Source organism: Coffea arabica, chromosome 10c (assembly GCF_036785885.1).
Source record: "Coffea arabica cultivar ET-39 chromosome 10c, Coffea Arabica ET-39 HiFi, whole genome shotgun sequence".
In the NCBI taxonomy this organism is placed as follows: Eukaryota; Viridiplantae; Streptophyta; class Magnoliopsida; order Gentianales; family Rubiaceae; genus Coffea; species Coffea arabica.
Genome location: NC_092329.1, coordinates 1,465,771 through 1,480,397, shown reverse-complemented (window position 1 = coordinate 1,480,397; position 14,627 = coordinate 1,465,771). Strand labels below are relative to the sequence as shown.

The 14,627-nt window shown below is 39.3% G+C and overlaps 1 protein-coding gene across 3 annotated transcripts; it reads left to right on the top strand.

Moving 5' to 3' along the window:
* The first annotated feature begins 1,126 nt into the window (after nucleotides 1-1,126).
* LOC140016037 (protein ACTIVITY OF BC1 COMPLEX KINASE 3, chloroplastic-like) lies at nucleotides 1,127-6,261 on the top strand. Of its 3 annotated transcripts, none has more exons than XR_011822365.1 (8): nucleotides 1,127-1,578; nucleotides 1,727-1,954; nucleotides 2,278-2,613; nucleotides 2,803-3,358; nucleotides 3,587-3,773; nucleotides 3,863-4,229; nucleotides 4,906-5,135; nucleotides 5,932-6,261. XR_011822365.1 is itself a non-coding variant. In XM_072068915.1 (8 exons), exons 1-7 carry the CDS (start codon nucleotides 1,213-1,215, stop codon nucleotides 5,090-5,092), a joined length of 2,175 nt encoding a protein of 724 aa, XP_071925016.1. In that variant the 5' UTR covers nucleotides 1,129-1,212; the 3' UTR covers nucleotides 5,093-5,135; nucleotides 5,932-6,261. The 3 variants fall into 3 exon arrangements, 2 of the variants coding, with proteins under 2 accessions (XP_071925016.1, XP_071925017.1); XM_072068915.1 differs by having other exon boundaries at nucleotides 1,129-1,578; nucleotides 4,958-5,135; XM_072068916.1 differs by having other exon boundaries at nucleotides 1,129-1,578; nucleotides 4,958-5,135; nucleotides 5,916-6,261.
* The last annotated feature ends 8,366 nt before the right edge of the window (nucleotides 6,262-14,627 follow it).

Sequence of the window (14,627 nt, the reverse complement as noted above, 5' to 3'; positions counted from 1 at the left end):
ATTGAGGAATTAAAACCTAAATATTATGGTCCCCAGTTGGGTGACAAATAATTTCAGAAACCTCAAGAGATTTCTACATTTACACTTGGCACTTTTCAATTTAAAAAATTTCACCTACCTCCCTTATTTTAAATTTTTTTGCATCATTTGAATTCCATTTCAAAATATAACATTAAAAATTTTGGAGAGTGTTCATAGTTTGTTTGGATAAGAGTTTATTTGGATGATTTATTTGAGTTAATTATTGTAGCACTTTTTATGATGTGAAATATGTGAAATAAAAATGTGATTGAAATTTATGAAGTAAATTATTTTATTTCAAAACTATGCAATCCAAACACACGGAATTTCATTTCAAATTTACTTTTTTTTTTAATTTCTTAATTGTTATAGCACACCAAATTTATCTCTTAATTTTTATAAATTGATTAATATAGTTCTTTAATGAAAATTTAAAAGTTGATAACAAAATTGGAAAACTCTTTAGTAGTTTTTACGTCATTGGTTTAGTCAAGAAGTTACTCAAAATTATGAATAATTTACAATACTTTAACAGACAACTTCCAATAATTTACAACTATGATAATATCTTTTTGCGCCAGTTCAAAAATAATATGAACAAATTTATATATGATTTTTAGCCTATCGTATCTTTTTAATTTTGAAGCCATCGATTTGGACCAAAAAAATTTAAAAATTTAAACAATGTAAATGTTTATAAAACTTCTTATATTAACTCAAAACCCTATGCAGTAAAAAGAATATTATCTTTGTAAGTTGCAAAAATTTCAAATGAACTTTGAGATATTAACTATTGGTATTTAAAAACACTCTCTATTTTGTTATTAATAGAGTGTTTGTTTAGTTTATTTTTTATTTTAGTTATTATTTTTATTTTATTATTAATAGAGTGTTTTTATTTTTGTTTTTTCATTTGTTATTAATATATTCACATTTTTTGTAAGAAAAAGTAAGATAATAAAAGGGCAAATTTGGAATGAGATTATATCTACAATGAATATTTTAATATTATATTTTAAAATGGATTGTAAATGATACATAAAGCTTAAATTAAGGGAGGCAAATTAGATTTTCTTAAATTTGAGAGTACCAAGTGAAACTGTCAAAAACCTAAGGTGGGGTTTCTGAAATTATCCTAAAAGTGAATCATCCATTCGTCGGTTCATTTGCCTTCGTCTTCAACTGGAGGATATGTGCGTGACAGAGATGAGTAGTCTTGCAATGGCTTCCTCACTGGGCCATCCATTTGCTCTGCCTTCCAGCTCCAGGCCCTATGTGCGGAGGAGAAGAAAATTCAGAACAAAACCCCTAAGAGTGGCACTGGTGGAGGCAAGGCCTCGACCAACGGTTCCTGTAATCGATAGAGATGCGACCACCAATAGAAACAGTGAGCTGCAAATTAATGGTTCGGTAACAGCAGGGGAGATCTCCGTTCTGTCCTGCAGGGATCGAACGGATGATATGCAAGCCGAAGCCAGGGCCATGGCCCGGGCCGCCAATGCTTCCGTCTATAGCCCCGCTCTTCTCGCAACGAAATATGGCTCTCGCCCCATCAAGGTAAAATAGGTTTCATGCGGAAAATGGTAGGATATATCCCAGTTTGGCCTCTTGTTTTTTCCTTTTTGGTTGATTGGTAAGCATAAAGACGGAAAAGAAGTAAGTGAAAAACTCAGAAAGCCGTCTTTTCCCCGTTATCTTTATTTAGGTATTACGGAGGGCGCTTGAAATATTTACGGGTTTAGGTTCATTTGCCATAAACCTGTGGCTCGATCAGTTGAACGGCCTGGCTAACCGGAATAGAAGATTGCGGGCCGTTGAGCTCAGACAAACATTCACGAGATTGGGACCTACTTTTGTTAAAATTGGCCAGGGCTTGTCCACTAGACCTGATCTTTGTCCACCGGAGTATCTTGAAGAGCTCTCTGAGTTGCAGGTATTTCTGCTGGGGAGGGGGACGGGGTTTTCTTCCACGTAATTGATATTTCCTTTGTTCGTGTTTGCTTCAGCTTTTCAAAAAAAGTTTTTCTTGAAAATGCTATTTGAAAAGCTTACTTTGGCTTAGTATAATTTAAAAGAAAATGTCAAAAGCAAATGATAACACATCAGGCAAGCTTTTAGCTCTCGAAAACAGCTACATGAGCTGATTCAGTTTGTAGCAAGAACTTCTTTATAAATAGGATGTCATTGGAACATTTTGTGATTTGTGTGAAGGTATAGTTACTGAAATATGCTCATTGTGCTTTCCTGATTATGTAGGATGCTTTGCCCACATTTCCAGATATAGAAGCATTTTCTTGTATTGAGAGAGAGTTGGGGCGTCCACTAGATTCAATCTTCTCAGCAATATCCGCATCTCCTATTGCTGCAGCCAGTCTCGGTCAAGTTTACAAAGCTCAGTTGAAGTACTCAGGTCAGCTTGTTGCTGTGAAGGTTCAACGGCCTGCAATTGAAGAGGCAATAGGATTGGATTTTTACCTGATAAGGGGATTAGGTTTCCTCATAAATAAATATGTTGACATCATTACTAGTGATGCCATTGCTCTTATTGATGAATTTGCACGTAGAGTTTATCAAGAGCTCAACTATGTCCAGGTTTGATGATTTGTTTTGTGCAATTTCCAATGAAGCATATCTCTTGGCTCTTTTTTTCGTAGATTAGATGCTTATGACGTCCTTGCTTGTATTGTAACTTGTACTATGTTCTGCTGGATTTGCTGTTATTTGCAGTAACTATTACGACATACTACTGGGTTTGATGTTAATTTTGACAGGTATATGCAGGAAGGGCAGAATGCAAGGAGGTTTAGGAAGTTGTATGCTAACAAAGAAGATGTCCTTGTGCCAGATATCTTCTGGGATTACACAAGTGGCAAAGTTTTAACAATGGAGTGGATTGAAGGTGTTAAATTGAACGAGCAAGATACTATTGAGAGACAAGGGCTAAAAGTCTTGGATCTGGTTAACACAGGCATCCAATGCAGTCTTCGACAGTTACTTGAGTACGGATATTTCCATGCAGATCCTCATCCTGGAAATCTCTTGGCCACACCTGAGGGAAAGCTTGCTTTTCTTGATTTTGGAATGATGAGTGAAACTCCTGAGGAAGCCAGACTTGCTATAATTGGTCATGTTGTTCACCTAGTTAATCGAGACTATGAAGCTATGGCCCGTGATTACTATGCTTTAGATTTTTTGGCACCTGATGTGGATGTTTCTCCAATTGTACCAGCACTGAGGAACTTCTTTGATGATGCCCTCACTTTGACTGTGAGTGAACTGAACTTCAAAACTATTGTGGATGGTCTGGGTGCTGTTTTGTATCAGTTTCCATTTAATGGTGAGATACTATTTTGGTTCTGTTCCAAGACATTATCTGTTTTGCTTTTGGAATTTTCATTCTCCTTTTGTGCAAGCATTCTCTTCACCATATGCAATTGATCTCCTCCTCCTCCTCCTTTTTTTTTTAAGATCAGAAAATCAATGCTGACTGTTGGACTTTCTGTAACTAACTTGTATTATTCATTGTCATCTGAATTGTTGCTATGACTGGTTAATATGCTTGCAGTTCCAGCTTATTACGCATTGATTTTGAGGTCTCTTACGGTGTTAGAAGGTTTAGCCCTGTATGCTGATCCTAATTTTAAAGTGCTGGCTGCTTCGTATCCATATTTTGCTAAAAGGCTTCTTACAGATCCTAACCCATATCTGAGAGATGCTCTTATAGAGCTGCTTTTCAAGGATGGGAGGTTCAGGTATTTTTTTTTGAACTAGGTTTTGGTTGATAAACTATTGCTTGCTTCTGCTGGCACGGTTACAGGATGTTGTGTGTGAATTACTTCAGGTGGAATAGACTTGAAAACCTGCTTGTCCAGGGGAAGAAAGATAGGGATTTTTCCGCAAAGGATGCATTACAGCCTGTCCTTAAACTTTTGCTTGGTCAAGATGGTGAACCACTAAGGGTCTTAGTGGTCAAAGAGGCCGTCCGTGTTACTGAAGCAATTTTTTTTGGCACCTTGCTTGAGTCTTACAACTCTATGCCTGCGTTTATGAGGACTGTTATTGCAAATGGTAATATGACTGGTCCTTTCATTACAAGCATTGCGGAACAGGAAAGCATGATGGAGCTTAGGGCACAAGTATTTCGGATATGGGAGCTTCTGCGATCCTCAGAGAATTTTGACCCTGCTTTATTGCAACCCATATTGCAGGTACAAACCATATACTTTGTATTTGGTGGTTTTCCATATTGAACTTTATTCGCACATGGTTTGTGATGATTGGCATGTGCGCTGAACTAGTGAATTGCATACTTTAGTCCCAGGAATTTGAGGATAAGAAAAATTATGCGATCAAAATTATTGATGTGAGTTTCATAAGAATATTTTGAATGTTTCTGTTCATCTTAATTAATTTGGGATCTTGCCAAGAAGAATGTGTGCGCGCGTCTGTGTTTGTTTTTTGTAAAATAATTCTAATAAAAAGTGCTGATGAATTGCTTCTTCAGGTATGTGTCGTTTAATAATCTTAATTAGATGCTGTAAATTCATAGTTTCAACCTGTACAATCAAATGCTAATGCAACCTGTGCAATTAAACCAACCAGACACATTATTCTGTTGTACATTTCATCTCATTTGATCTGACAATACAAAGATTGAAGATTTAGAAGTATATTATTTTTTATTCCTACTGTGTGATTTGATGCCTTATTGGCATCTCTCTCAACCTGTTTCTGCCAAAAGTTTGATTTTCTATGTGTTCGCGGGCGTGTCCGCATGTAATATGTATTGCTAGAATAGCAGCAGAAAGGCCAATACAACAATGGAGACTTCATAGATGACATGGTTATGAAAATTTAACTTCTGATATTCTTTGCTGTGTATAGATTGAAAATGCTGGATGTTAGTTAAGCTAAATCTACCATCATACGTGACCAGGTGCTTCAACAGCCTGAGGCTCGCAGCCTAGGGGGTCGCGTATTTGGTGGAATCACTCAGCGCCTTGCAGCACGCTTGCTGCAACAAGTTCTTAGATCTCCCACTCCCTCGACACTCTCTACGTCAATTTCATAAGCATTGTCTTGAAGCCAAATCTTCAAGCTTTCTTTTTTAACAAGTAAGTGTGAACAAATGTTTGAAGTCAATTACATTATAGACATTACGACAATTTCCAAAAATGATTTAGAGTAGGTTTGTCGTGGTAATGGGTGTTGAGCTCTGAATACTGAACTTTGTAGGTTCTTGGGAATGTATAAAAGGTAGTTCAGAAGTGAATTCATTTTTTTTCTTCTTTTAGGTTTTTTGCAAGTAAATTTGTTGACAATTTTGAACAGTTATATTTGAGAGTTTCTCTTCCCAGCTTCCATGATTGCAAAGGCCCAATTTCGTGCCAGAAAATCTGGCAACAGAAATTAATAAAACTCCTTCAAAGTTTTTGACATATTAGTGATCAGCAACTCCACTATGTTGCAACAAGCCACTTGCAGTTAATTTAGAGGGATGCCAGTGCCTACCATGCAGCTACTTTCTAGATCTATTAATCTTGTCTTTCCAACATACACGCAATGTATAGTTGGTGGTTTTTTGAGGTTGGCCATTCTGATCAGTAGGGCTTGCATTGAGGTTGTTTCTGGGTTGGAAAGGGGAATGGTATTATCCAGGAATGATTATTCGGATCTCAGATGCTCGGATGGGGTGGGTCTTTTAGGCCTCTGATATTGGTGGTGTTGCTTTGAATCACAAGTTAATCTTAATTACATAGCAAAGGCTTGAAATCCTCTATAAAAACTTACTCAAGTCTTTGTGAGCACCTCTAGTTTAAGGTGGCCAGGCTCTTTCTTCTACATATTGAGTGTGGTTTTGTTTTTATTCCTTTCTATTTATAATCATTCAAAAGCTTTTTGTGGGTGCAGATCAAGGATGTCAGCTAGGTATTGGATCATAAGATGACTTCAAATTGTTGCTTAAGGTGGCCAATGCGCAAGAGCCCTTGGAAAAATTACCTTAACATCATTTACTTGTAAAATGATGTAAAATGTGAGTGTATCGAGGTGCAAAAACATACAGCTGTTTGTGTGGATGCCGAGAGTAAATGAATGAAGTTGAAGACTTCTATTTAGTAGTTTTAGATCATGTATTTAGTTCTCCTACGAAGTATTCAATGCAAAAAATGAATCTTGAGGAGAATTCATGTACTAATCTTGTAGACAAACACAATGGACATCCACATCCTTTTGTCATTATTCCATAACAGCTTTCCTTTTTTTTTTTTTTTTTTTGATGCTTCTCATTCTCTACCCTAAAAAATTTTTATTTTCAATCTTTCATATTTATTGCGGTTTGAAAAACAATTAATTATTGTCATATTGTACCATGACTGTAATTGGACGATTGATTGGCTAATATTACCATGATGTCACACACTATCAACAAAAGAAATTTTCCTTTGAATATTGAAAAAAGGAGCGAAAATCCATAAAATTCAAGAAGAAAGAGTGAAGGCAGGGTTGTTATCGGTTTTACGCTTGTCAACGGTTGGGGTCTAGATCGGGCTTGGCTCGGACCCGTAAATTTTTTTGGGTATGGGTACAAATATAATCTCATTTACCCGGTTTGAATTTGGATCCATTTTTTCTAATAAAAATAGGAGTTGAATATGGAATATTGCATTTCGACCCGTATTTGATCCGAACTCGTTTAAATAAATTAATAATTCTAAAAAATATATACTTATAATAATAATAATAATAATATCTTCTTATTATTATACAATAATACTTATTATACAAAAAATTAATAATTATGCTTCCTCTACCCCATTGAAGTATTATGCTTTCCATTTTGGGATATTCGAAAACATTTGTTATGTTAGAAAAGTCAAAACATCTTTTAGTCTCTTTTTCCAATATAGTTTTTCTTTCTAATTATATTTATGTTATCATTCAAATTTAAAATTTGAATTTGTAGGGGTAAAATTAGAAAGAAAAACACAAACATCATAATCAAATCATTATTCTTAAAACATTGGATTCCAGAAATATGCATAAATATTAGGGTTTAGGGTTTAGGGTTTAGGGTTTAGGGTTTAGGGTTTAGGGTTTAGGGTTTAGGGTTTAGGGTTTAGGGTTTAGGGTTTAGGGTTTAGGGTTTAGGGTTTAGGGTTTAGGGTTTAGGGTTTAGGGTTTAGGGTTTAGGGTTTAGGGTTTAGGGTTTAGGGTTTAGGGTTTAGGGTTTAGGGTTTAGGGTTTAGGGTTTAGGGTTTAGGGTTTAGGGTTTAGGGTTTAGGGTTTAGGGTTTAGGGTTTAGGGTTTAGGGTTTAGGGTTTAGGGTTTAGGGTTTAGGGTTTAGGGTTTAGGGTTTAGGGTTTAGGGTTTAGGGTTTAGGGTTTAGGGTTTAGGGTTTAGGGTTTAGGGTTTAGGGTTTAGGGTTTAGGGTTTAGGGTTTAGGGTTTAGGGTTTAGGGTTTAGGGTTTAGGGTTTAGGGTTTAGGGTTTAGGGTTTAGGGTTTAGGGTTTAGGGTTTAGGGTTTAGGGTTTAGGGTTTAGGGTTTAGGGTTTAGGGTTTAGGGTTTAGGGTTTAGGGTTTAGGGTTTAGGGTTTAGGGTTTAGGGTTTAGGGTTTAGGGTTTAGGGTTTAGGGTTTAGGGTTTAGGGTTTAGGGTTTAGGGTTTAGGGTTTAGGGTTTAGGGTTTAGGGTTTAGGGTTTAGGGTTTAGGGTTTAGGGTTTAGGGTTTAGGGTTTAGGGTTTAGGGTTTAGGGTTTAGGGTTTAGGGTTTAGGGTTTAGGGTTTAGGGTTTAGGGTTTAGGGTTTAGGGTTTAGGGTTTAGGGTTTAGGGTTTAGGGTTTAGGGTTTAGGGTTTAGGGTTTAGGGTTTAGGGTTTAGGGTTTAGGGTTTAGGGTTTAGGGTTTAGGGTTTAGGGTTTAGGGTTTAGGGTTTAGGGTTTAGGGTTTAGGGTTTAGGGTTTAGGGTTTAGGGTTTAGGGTTTAGGGTTTAGGGTTTAGGGTTTAGGGTTTAGGGTTTAGGGTTTAGGGTTTAGGGTTTAGGGTTTAGGGTTTAGGGTTTAGGGTTTAGGGTTTAGGGTTTAGGGTTTAGGGTTTAGGGTTTAGGGTTTAGGGTTTAGGGTTTAGGGTTTAGGGTTTAGGGTTTAGGGTTTAGGGTTTAGGGTTTAGGGTTTAGGGTTTAGGGTTTAGGGTTTAGGGTTTAGGGTTTAGGGTTTAGGGTTTAGGGTTTAGGGTTTAGGGTTTAGGGTTTAGGGTTTAGGGTTTAGGGTTTAGGGTTTAGGGTTTAGGGTTTAGGGTTTAGGGTTTAGGGTTTAGGGTTTAGGGTTTAGGGTTTAGGGTTTAGGGTTTAGGGTTTAGGGTTTAGGGTTTAGGGTTTAGGGTTTAGGGTTTAGGGTTTAGGGTTTAGGGTTTAGGGTTTAGGGTTTAGGGTTTAGGGTTTAGGGTTTAGGGTTTAGGGTTTAGGGTTTAGGGTTTAGGGTTTAGGGTTTAGGGTTTAGGGTTTAGGGTTTAGGGTTTAGGGTTTAGGGTTTAGGGTTTAGGGTTTAGGGTTTAGGGTTTAGGGTTTAGGGTTTAGGGTTTAGGGTTTAGGGTTTAGGGTTTAGGGTTTAGGGTTTAGGGTTTAGGGTTTAGGGTTTAGGGTTTAGGGTTTAGGGTTTAGGGTTTAGGGTTTAGGGTTTAGGGTTTAGGGTTTAGGGTTTAGGGTTTAGGGTTTAGGGTTTAGGGTTTAGGGTTTAGGGTTTAGGGTTTAGGGTTTAGGGTTTAGGGTTTAGGGTTTAGGGTTTAGGGTTTAGGGTTTAGGGTTTAGGGTTTAGGGTTTAGGGTTTAGGGTTTAGGGTTTAGGGTTTAGGGTTTAGGGTTTAGGGTTTAGGGTTTAGGGTTTAGGGTTTAGGGTTTAGGGTTTAGGGTTTAGGGTTTAGGGTTTAGGGTTTAGGGTTTAGGGTTTAGGGTTTAGGGTTTAGGGTTTAGGGTTTAGGGTTTAGGGTTTAGGGTTTAGGGTTTAGGGTTTAGGGTTTAGGGTTTAGGGTTTAGGGTTTAGGGTTTAGGGTTTAGGGTTTAGGGTTTAGGGTTTAGGGTTTAGGGTTTAGGGTTTAGGGTTTAGGGTTTAGGGTTTAGGGTTTAGGGTTTAGGGTTTAGGGTTTAGGGTTTAGGGTTTAGGGTTTAGGGTTTAGGGTTTAGGGTTTAGGGTTTAGGGTTTAGGGTTTAGGGTTTAGGGTTTAGGGTTTAGGGTTTAGGGTTTAGGGTTTAGGGTTTAGGGTTTAGGGTTTAGGGTTTAGGGTTTAGGGTTTAGGGTTTAGGGTTTAGGGTTTAGGGTTTAGGGTTTAGGGTTTAGGGTTTAGGGTTTAGGGTTTAGGGTTTAGGGTTTAGGGTTTAGGGTTTAGGGTTTAGGGTTTAGGGTTTAGGGTTTAGGGTTTAGGGTTTAGGGTTTAGGGTTTAGGGTTTAGGGTTTAGGGTTTAGGGTTTAGGGTTTAGGGTTTAGGGTTTAGGGTTTAGGGTTTAGGGTTTAGGGTTTAGGGTTTAGGGTTTAGGGTTTAGGGTTTAGGGTTTAGGGTTTAGGGTTTAGGGTTTAGGGTTTAGGGTTTAGGGTTTAGGGTTTAGGGTTTAGGGTTTAGGGTTTAGGGTTTAGGGTTTTAGGGTTTAGGGTTTAGGGTTTAGGGTTTAGGGTTTAGGGTTTAGGGTTTAGGGTTTAGGGTTTAGGGTTTAGGGTTTAGGGTTTAGGGTTTAGGGTTTAGGGTTTAGGGTTTAGGGTTTAGGGTTTAGGGTTTAGGGTTTAGGGTTTAGGGTTTAGGGTTTAGGGTTTAGGGTTTAGGGTTTAGGGTTTAGGGTTTAGGGTTTAGGGTTTAGGGTTTAGGGTTTAGGGTTTAGGGTTTAGGGTTTAGGGTTTAGGGTTTAGGGTTTAGGGTTTAGGGTTTAGGGTTTAGGGTTTAGGGTTTAGGGTTTAGGGTTTAGGGTTTAGGGTTTAGGGTTTAGGGTTTAGGGTTTAGGGTTTAGGGTTTAGGGTTTAGGGTTTAGGGTTTAGGGTTTAGGGTTTAGGGTTTAGGGTTTAGGGTTTAGGGTTTAGGGTTTAGGGTTTAGGGTTTAGGGTTTAGGGTTTAGGGTTTAGGGTTTAGGGTTTAGGGTTTAGGGTTTAGGGTTTAGGGTTTAGGGTTTAGGGTTTAGGGTTTAGGGTTTAGGGTTTAGGGTTTAGGGTTTAGGGTTTAGGGTTTAGGGTTTAGGGTTTAGGGTTTAGGGTTTAGGGTTTAGGGTTTAGGGTTTAGGGTTTAGGGTTTAGGGTTTAGGGTTTAGGGTTTAGGGTTTAGGGTTTAGGGTTTAGGGTTTAGGGTTTAGGGTTTAGGGTTTAGGGTTTAGGGTTTAGGGTTTAGGGTTTAGGGTTTAGGGTTTAGGGTTTAGGGTTTAGGGTTTAGGGTTTAGGGTTTAGGGTTTAGGGTTTAGGGTTTAGGGTTTAGGGTTTAGGGTTTAGGGTTTAGGGTTTAGGGTTTAGGGTTTAGGGTTTAGGGTTTAGGGTTTAGGGTTTAGGGTTTAGGGTTTAGGGTTTAGGGTTTAGGGTTTAGGGTTTAGGGTTTAGGGTTTAGGGTTTAGGGTTTAGGGTTTAGGGTTTAGGGTTTAGGGTTTAGGGTTTAGGGTTTAGGGTTTAGGGTTTAGGGTTTAGGGTTTAGGGTTTAGGGTTTAGGGTTTAGGGTTTAGGGTTTAGGGTTTAGGGTTTAGGGTTTAGGGTTTAGGGTTTAGGGTTTAGGGTTTAGGGTTTAGGGTTTAGGGTTTAGGGTTTAGGGTTTAGGGTTTAGGGTTTAGGGTTTAGGGTTTAGGGTTTAGGGTTTAGGGTTTAGGGTTTAGGGTTTAGGGTTTAGGGTTTAGGGTTTAGGGTTTAGGGTTTAGGGTTTAGGGTTTAGGGTTTAGGGTTTAGGGTTTAGGGTTTAGGGTTTAGGGTTTAGGGTTTAGGGTTTAGGGTTTAGGGTTTAGGGTTTAGGGTTTAGGGTTTAGGGTTTAGGGTTTAGGGTTTAGGGTTTAGGGTTTAGGGTTTAGGGTTTAGGGTTTAGGGTTTAGGGTTTAGGGTTTAGGGTTTAGGGTTTAGGGTTTAGGGTTTAGGGTTTAGGGTTTAGGGTTTAGGGTTTAGGGTTTAGGGTTTAGGGTTTAGGGTTTAGGGTTTAGGGTTTAGGGTTTAGGGTTTAGGGTTTAGGGTTTAGGGTTTAGGGTTTAGGGTTTAGGGTTTAGGGTTTAGGGTTTAGGGTTTAGGGTTTAGGGTTTAGGGTTTAGGGTTTAGGGTTTAGGGTTTAGGGTTTAGGGTTTAGGGTTTAGGGTTTAGGGTTTAGGGTTTAGGGTTTAGGGTTTAGGGTTTAGGGTTTAGGGTTTAGGGTTTAGGGTTTAGGGTTTAGGGTTTAGGGTTTAGGGTTTAGGGTTTAGGGTTTAGGGTTTAGGGTTTAGGGTTTAGGGTTTAGGGTTTAGGGTTTAGGGTTTAGGGTTTAGGGTTTAGGGTTTAGGGTTTAGGGTTTAGGGTTTAGGGTTTAGGGTTTAGGGTTTAGGGTTTAGGGTTTAGGGTTTAGGGTTTAGGGTTTAGGGTTTAGGGTTTAGGGTTTAGGGTTTAGGGTTTAGGGTTTAGGGTTTAGGGTTTAGGGTTTAGGGTTTAGGGTTTAGGGTTTAGGGTTTAGGGTTTAGGGTTTAGGGTTTAGGGTTTAGGGTTTAGGGTTTAGGGTTTAGGGTTTAGGGTTTAGGGTTTAGGGTTTAGGGTTTAGGGTTTAGGGTTTAGGGTTTAGGGTTTAGGGTTTAGGGTTTAGGGTTTAGGGTTTAGGGTTTAGGGTTTAGGGTTTAGGGTTTAGGGTTTAGGGTTTAGGGTTTAGGGTTTAGGGTTTAGGGTTTAGGGTTTAGGGTTTAGGGTTTAGGGTTTAGGGTTTAGGGTTTAGGGTTTAGGGTTTAGGGTTTAGGGTTTAGGGTTTAGGGTTTAGGGTTTAGGGTTTAGGGTTTAGGGTTTAGGGTTTAGGGTTTAGGGTTTAGGGTTTAGGGTTTAGGGTTTAGGGTTTAGGGTTTAGGGTTTAGGGTTTAGGGTTTAGGGTTTAGGGTTTAGGGTAACCCTAAACCCTAAACCCTAAACCCTAAACCCTAAACCCTAAACCCTAAACCCTAAACCCTAAACCCTAAACCCTAAACCCTAAACCCTAAACCCTAAACCCTAAACCCTAAAACCCTAAACCCTAAACCCTAAACCCTAAACCCTAAACCCTAAACCCTAAACCCTAAACCCTAAACCCTAAACCCTAAACCCTAAACCCTAAACCCTAAACCCTAAACCCTAAACCCTAAACCCTAAACCCTAAACCCTAAACCCTAAACCCTAAACCCTAAACCCTAAACCCTAAACCCTAAACCCTAAACCCTAAACCCTAAACCCTAAACCCTAAACCCTAAACCCTAAACCCTAAACCCTAAACCCTAAACCCTAAACCCTAAACCCTAAACCCTAAACCCTAAACCCTAAACCCTAAACCCTAAACCCTAAACCCTAAACCCTAAACCCTAAACCCTAAACCCTAAACCCTAAACCCTAAACCCTAAACCCTAAACCCTAAACCCTAAACCCTAAACCCTAAACCCTAAACCCTAAACCCTAAACCCTAAACCCTAAACCCTAAACCCTAAACCCTAAACCCTAAACCCTAAACCCTAAACCCTAAACCCTAAACCCTAAACCCTAAACCCTAAACCCTAAACCCTAAACCCTAAACCCTAAACCCTAAACCCTAAACCCTAAACCCTAAACCCTAAACCCTAAACCCTAAACCCTAAACCCTAAACCCTAAACCCTAAACCCTAAACCCTAAACCCTAAACCCTAAACCCTAAACCCTAAACCCTAAACCCTAAACCCTAAACCCTAAACCCTAAACCCTAAACCCTAAACCCTAAACCCTAAACCCTAAACCCTAAACCCTAAACCCTAAACCCTAAACCCTAAACCCTAAACCCTAAACCCTAAACCCTAAACCCTAAACCCTAAACCCTAAACCCTAAACCCTAAACCCTAAACCCTAAACCCTAAACCCTAAACCCTAAACCCTAAACCCTAAACCCTAAACCCTAAACCCTAAACCCTAAACCCTAAACCCTAAACCCTAAACCCTAAACCCTAAACCCTAAACCCTAAACCCTAAACCCTAAACCCTAAACCCTAAACCCTAAACCCTAAACCCTAAACCCTAAACCCTAAACCCTAAACCCTAAACCCTAAACCCTAAACCCTAAACCCTAAACCCTAAACCCTAAACCCTAAACCCTAAACCCTAAACCCTAAACCCTAAACCCTAAACCCTAAACCCTAAACCCTAAACCCTAAACCCTAAACCCTAAACCCTAAACCCTAAACCCTAAACCCTAAACCCTAAACCCTAAACCCTAAACCCTAAACCCTAAACCCTAAACCCTAAACCCTAAACCCTAAACCCTAAACCCTAAACCCTAAACCCTAAACCCTAAACCCTAAACCCTAAACCCTAAACCCTAAACCCTAAACCCTAAACCCTAAACCCTAAACCCTAAACCCTAAACCCTAAACCCTAAACCCTAAACCCTAAACCCTAAACCCTAAACCCTAAACCCTAAACCCTAAACCCTAAACCCTAAACCCTAAACCCTAAACCCTAAACCCTAAACCCTAAACCCTAAACCCTAAACCCTAAACCCTAAACCCTAAACCCTAAACCCTAAACCCTAAACCCTAAACCCTAAACCCTAAACCCTAAACCCTAAACCCTAAACCCTAAACCCTAAACCCTAAACCCTAAACCCTAAACCCTAAACCCTAAACCCTAAACCCTAAACCCTAAACCCTAAACCCTAAACCCTAAACCCTAAACCCTAAACCCTAAACCCTAAACCCTAAACCCTAAACCCTAAACCCTAAACCCTAAACCCTAAACCCTAAACCCTAAACCCTAAACCCTAAACCCTAAACCCTAAACCCTAAACCCTAAACCCTAAACCCTAAACCCTAAACCCTAAACCCTAAACCCTAAACCCTAAACCCTAAACCCTAAACCCTAAACCCTAAACCCTAAACCCTAAACCCTAAACCCTAAACCCTAAACCCTAAACCCTAAACCCTAAACCCTAAACCCTAAACCCTAAACCCTAAACCCTAAACCCTAAACCCTAAACCCTAAACCCTAAACCCTAAACCCTAAACCCTAAACCCTAAACCCTAAACCCTAAACCCTAAACCCTAAACCCTAAACCCTAAACCCTAAACCCTAAACCCTAAACCCTAAACCCTAAACCCTAAACCCTAAACCCTAAACCCTAAACCCTAAACCCTAAACCCTAAACCCTAAACCCTAAACCCTAAACCCTAAACCCTAAACCCTAAACCCTAAACCCTAAACCCTAAACCCTAAACCCTAAACCCTAAACCCTAAACCCTAAACCCTAAACCCTAAACCCTAAACCCTAAACCCTAAACCCTAAACCCTAAACCCTAAACCCTAAACCCTAAACCCTAAACCCTAAACCCTAAACCCTAAACCCTAAACCCTAAACCCTAAACCCTAAACCCTAAACCCTAAACCCTAAACCCTAAACCCTAAACCCTAAACCCTAAACCCTAAACCCTAAACCCTAAACCCTAAACC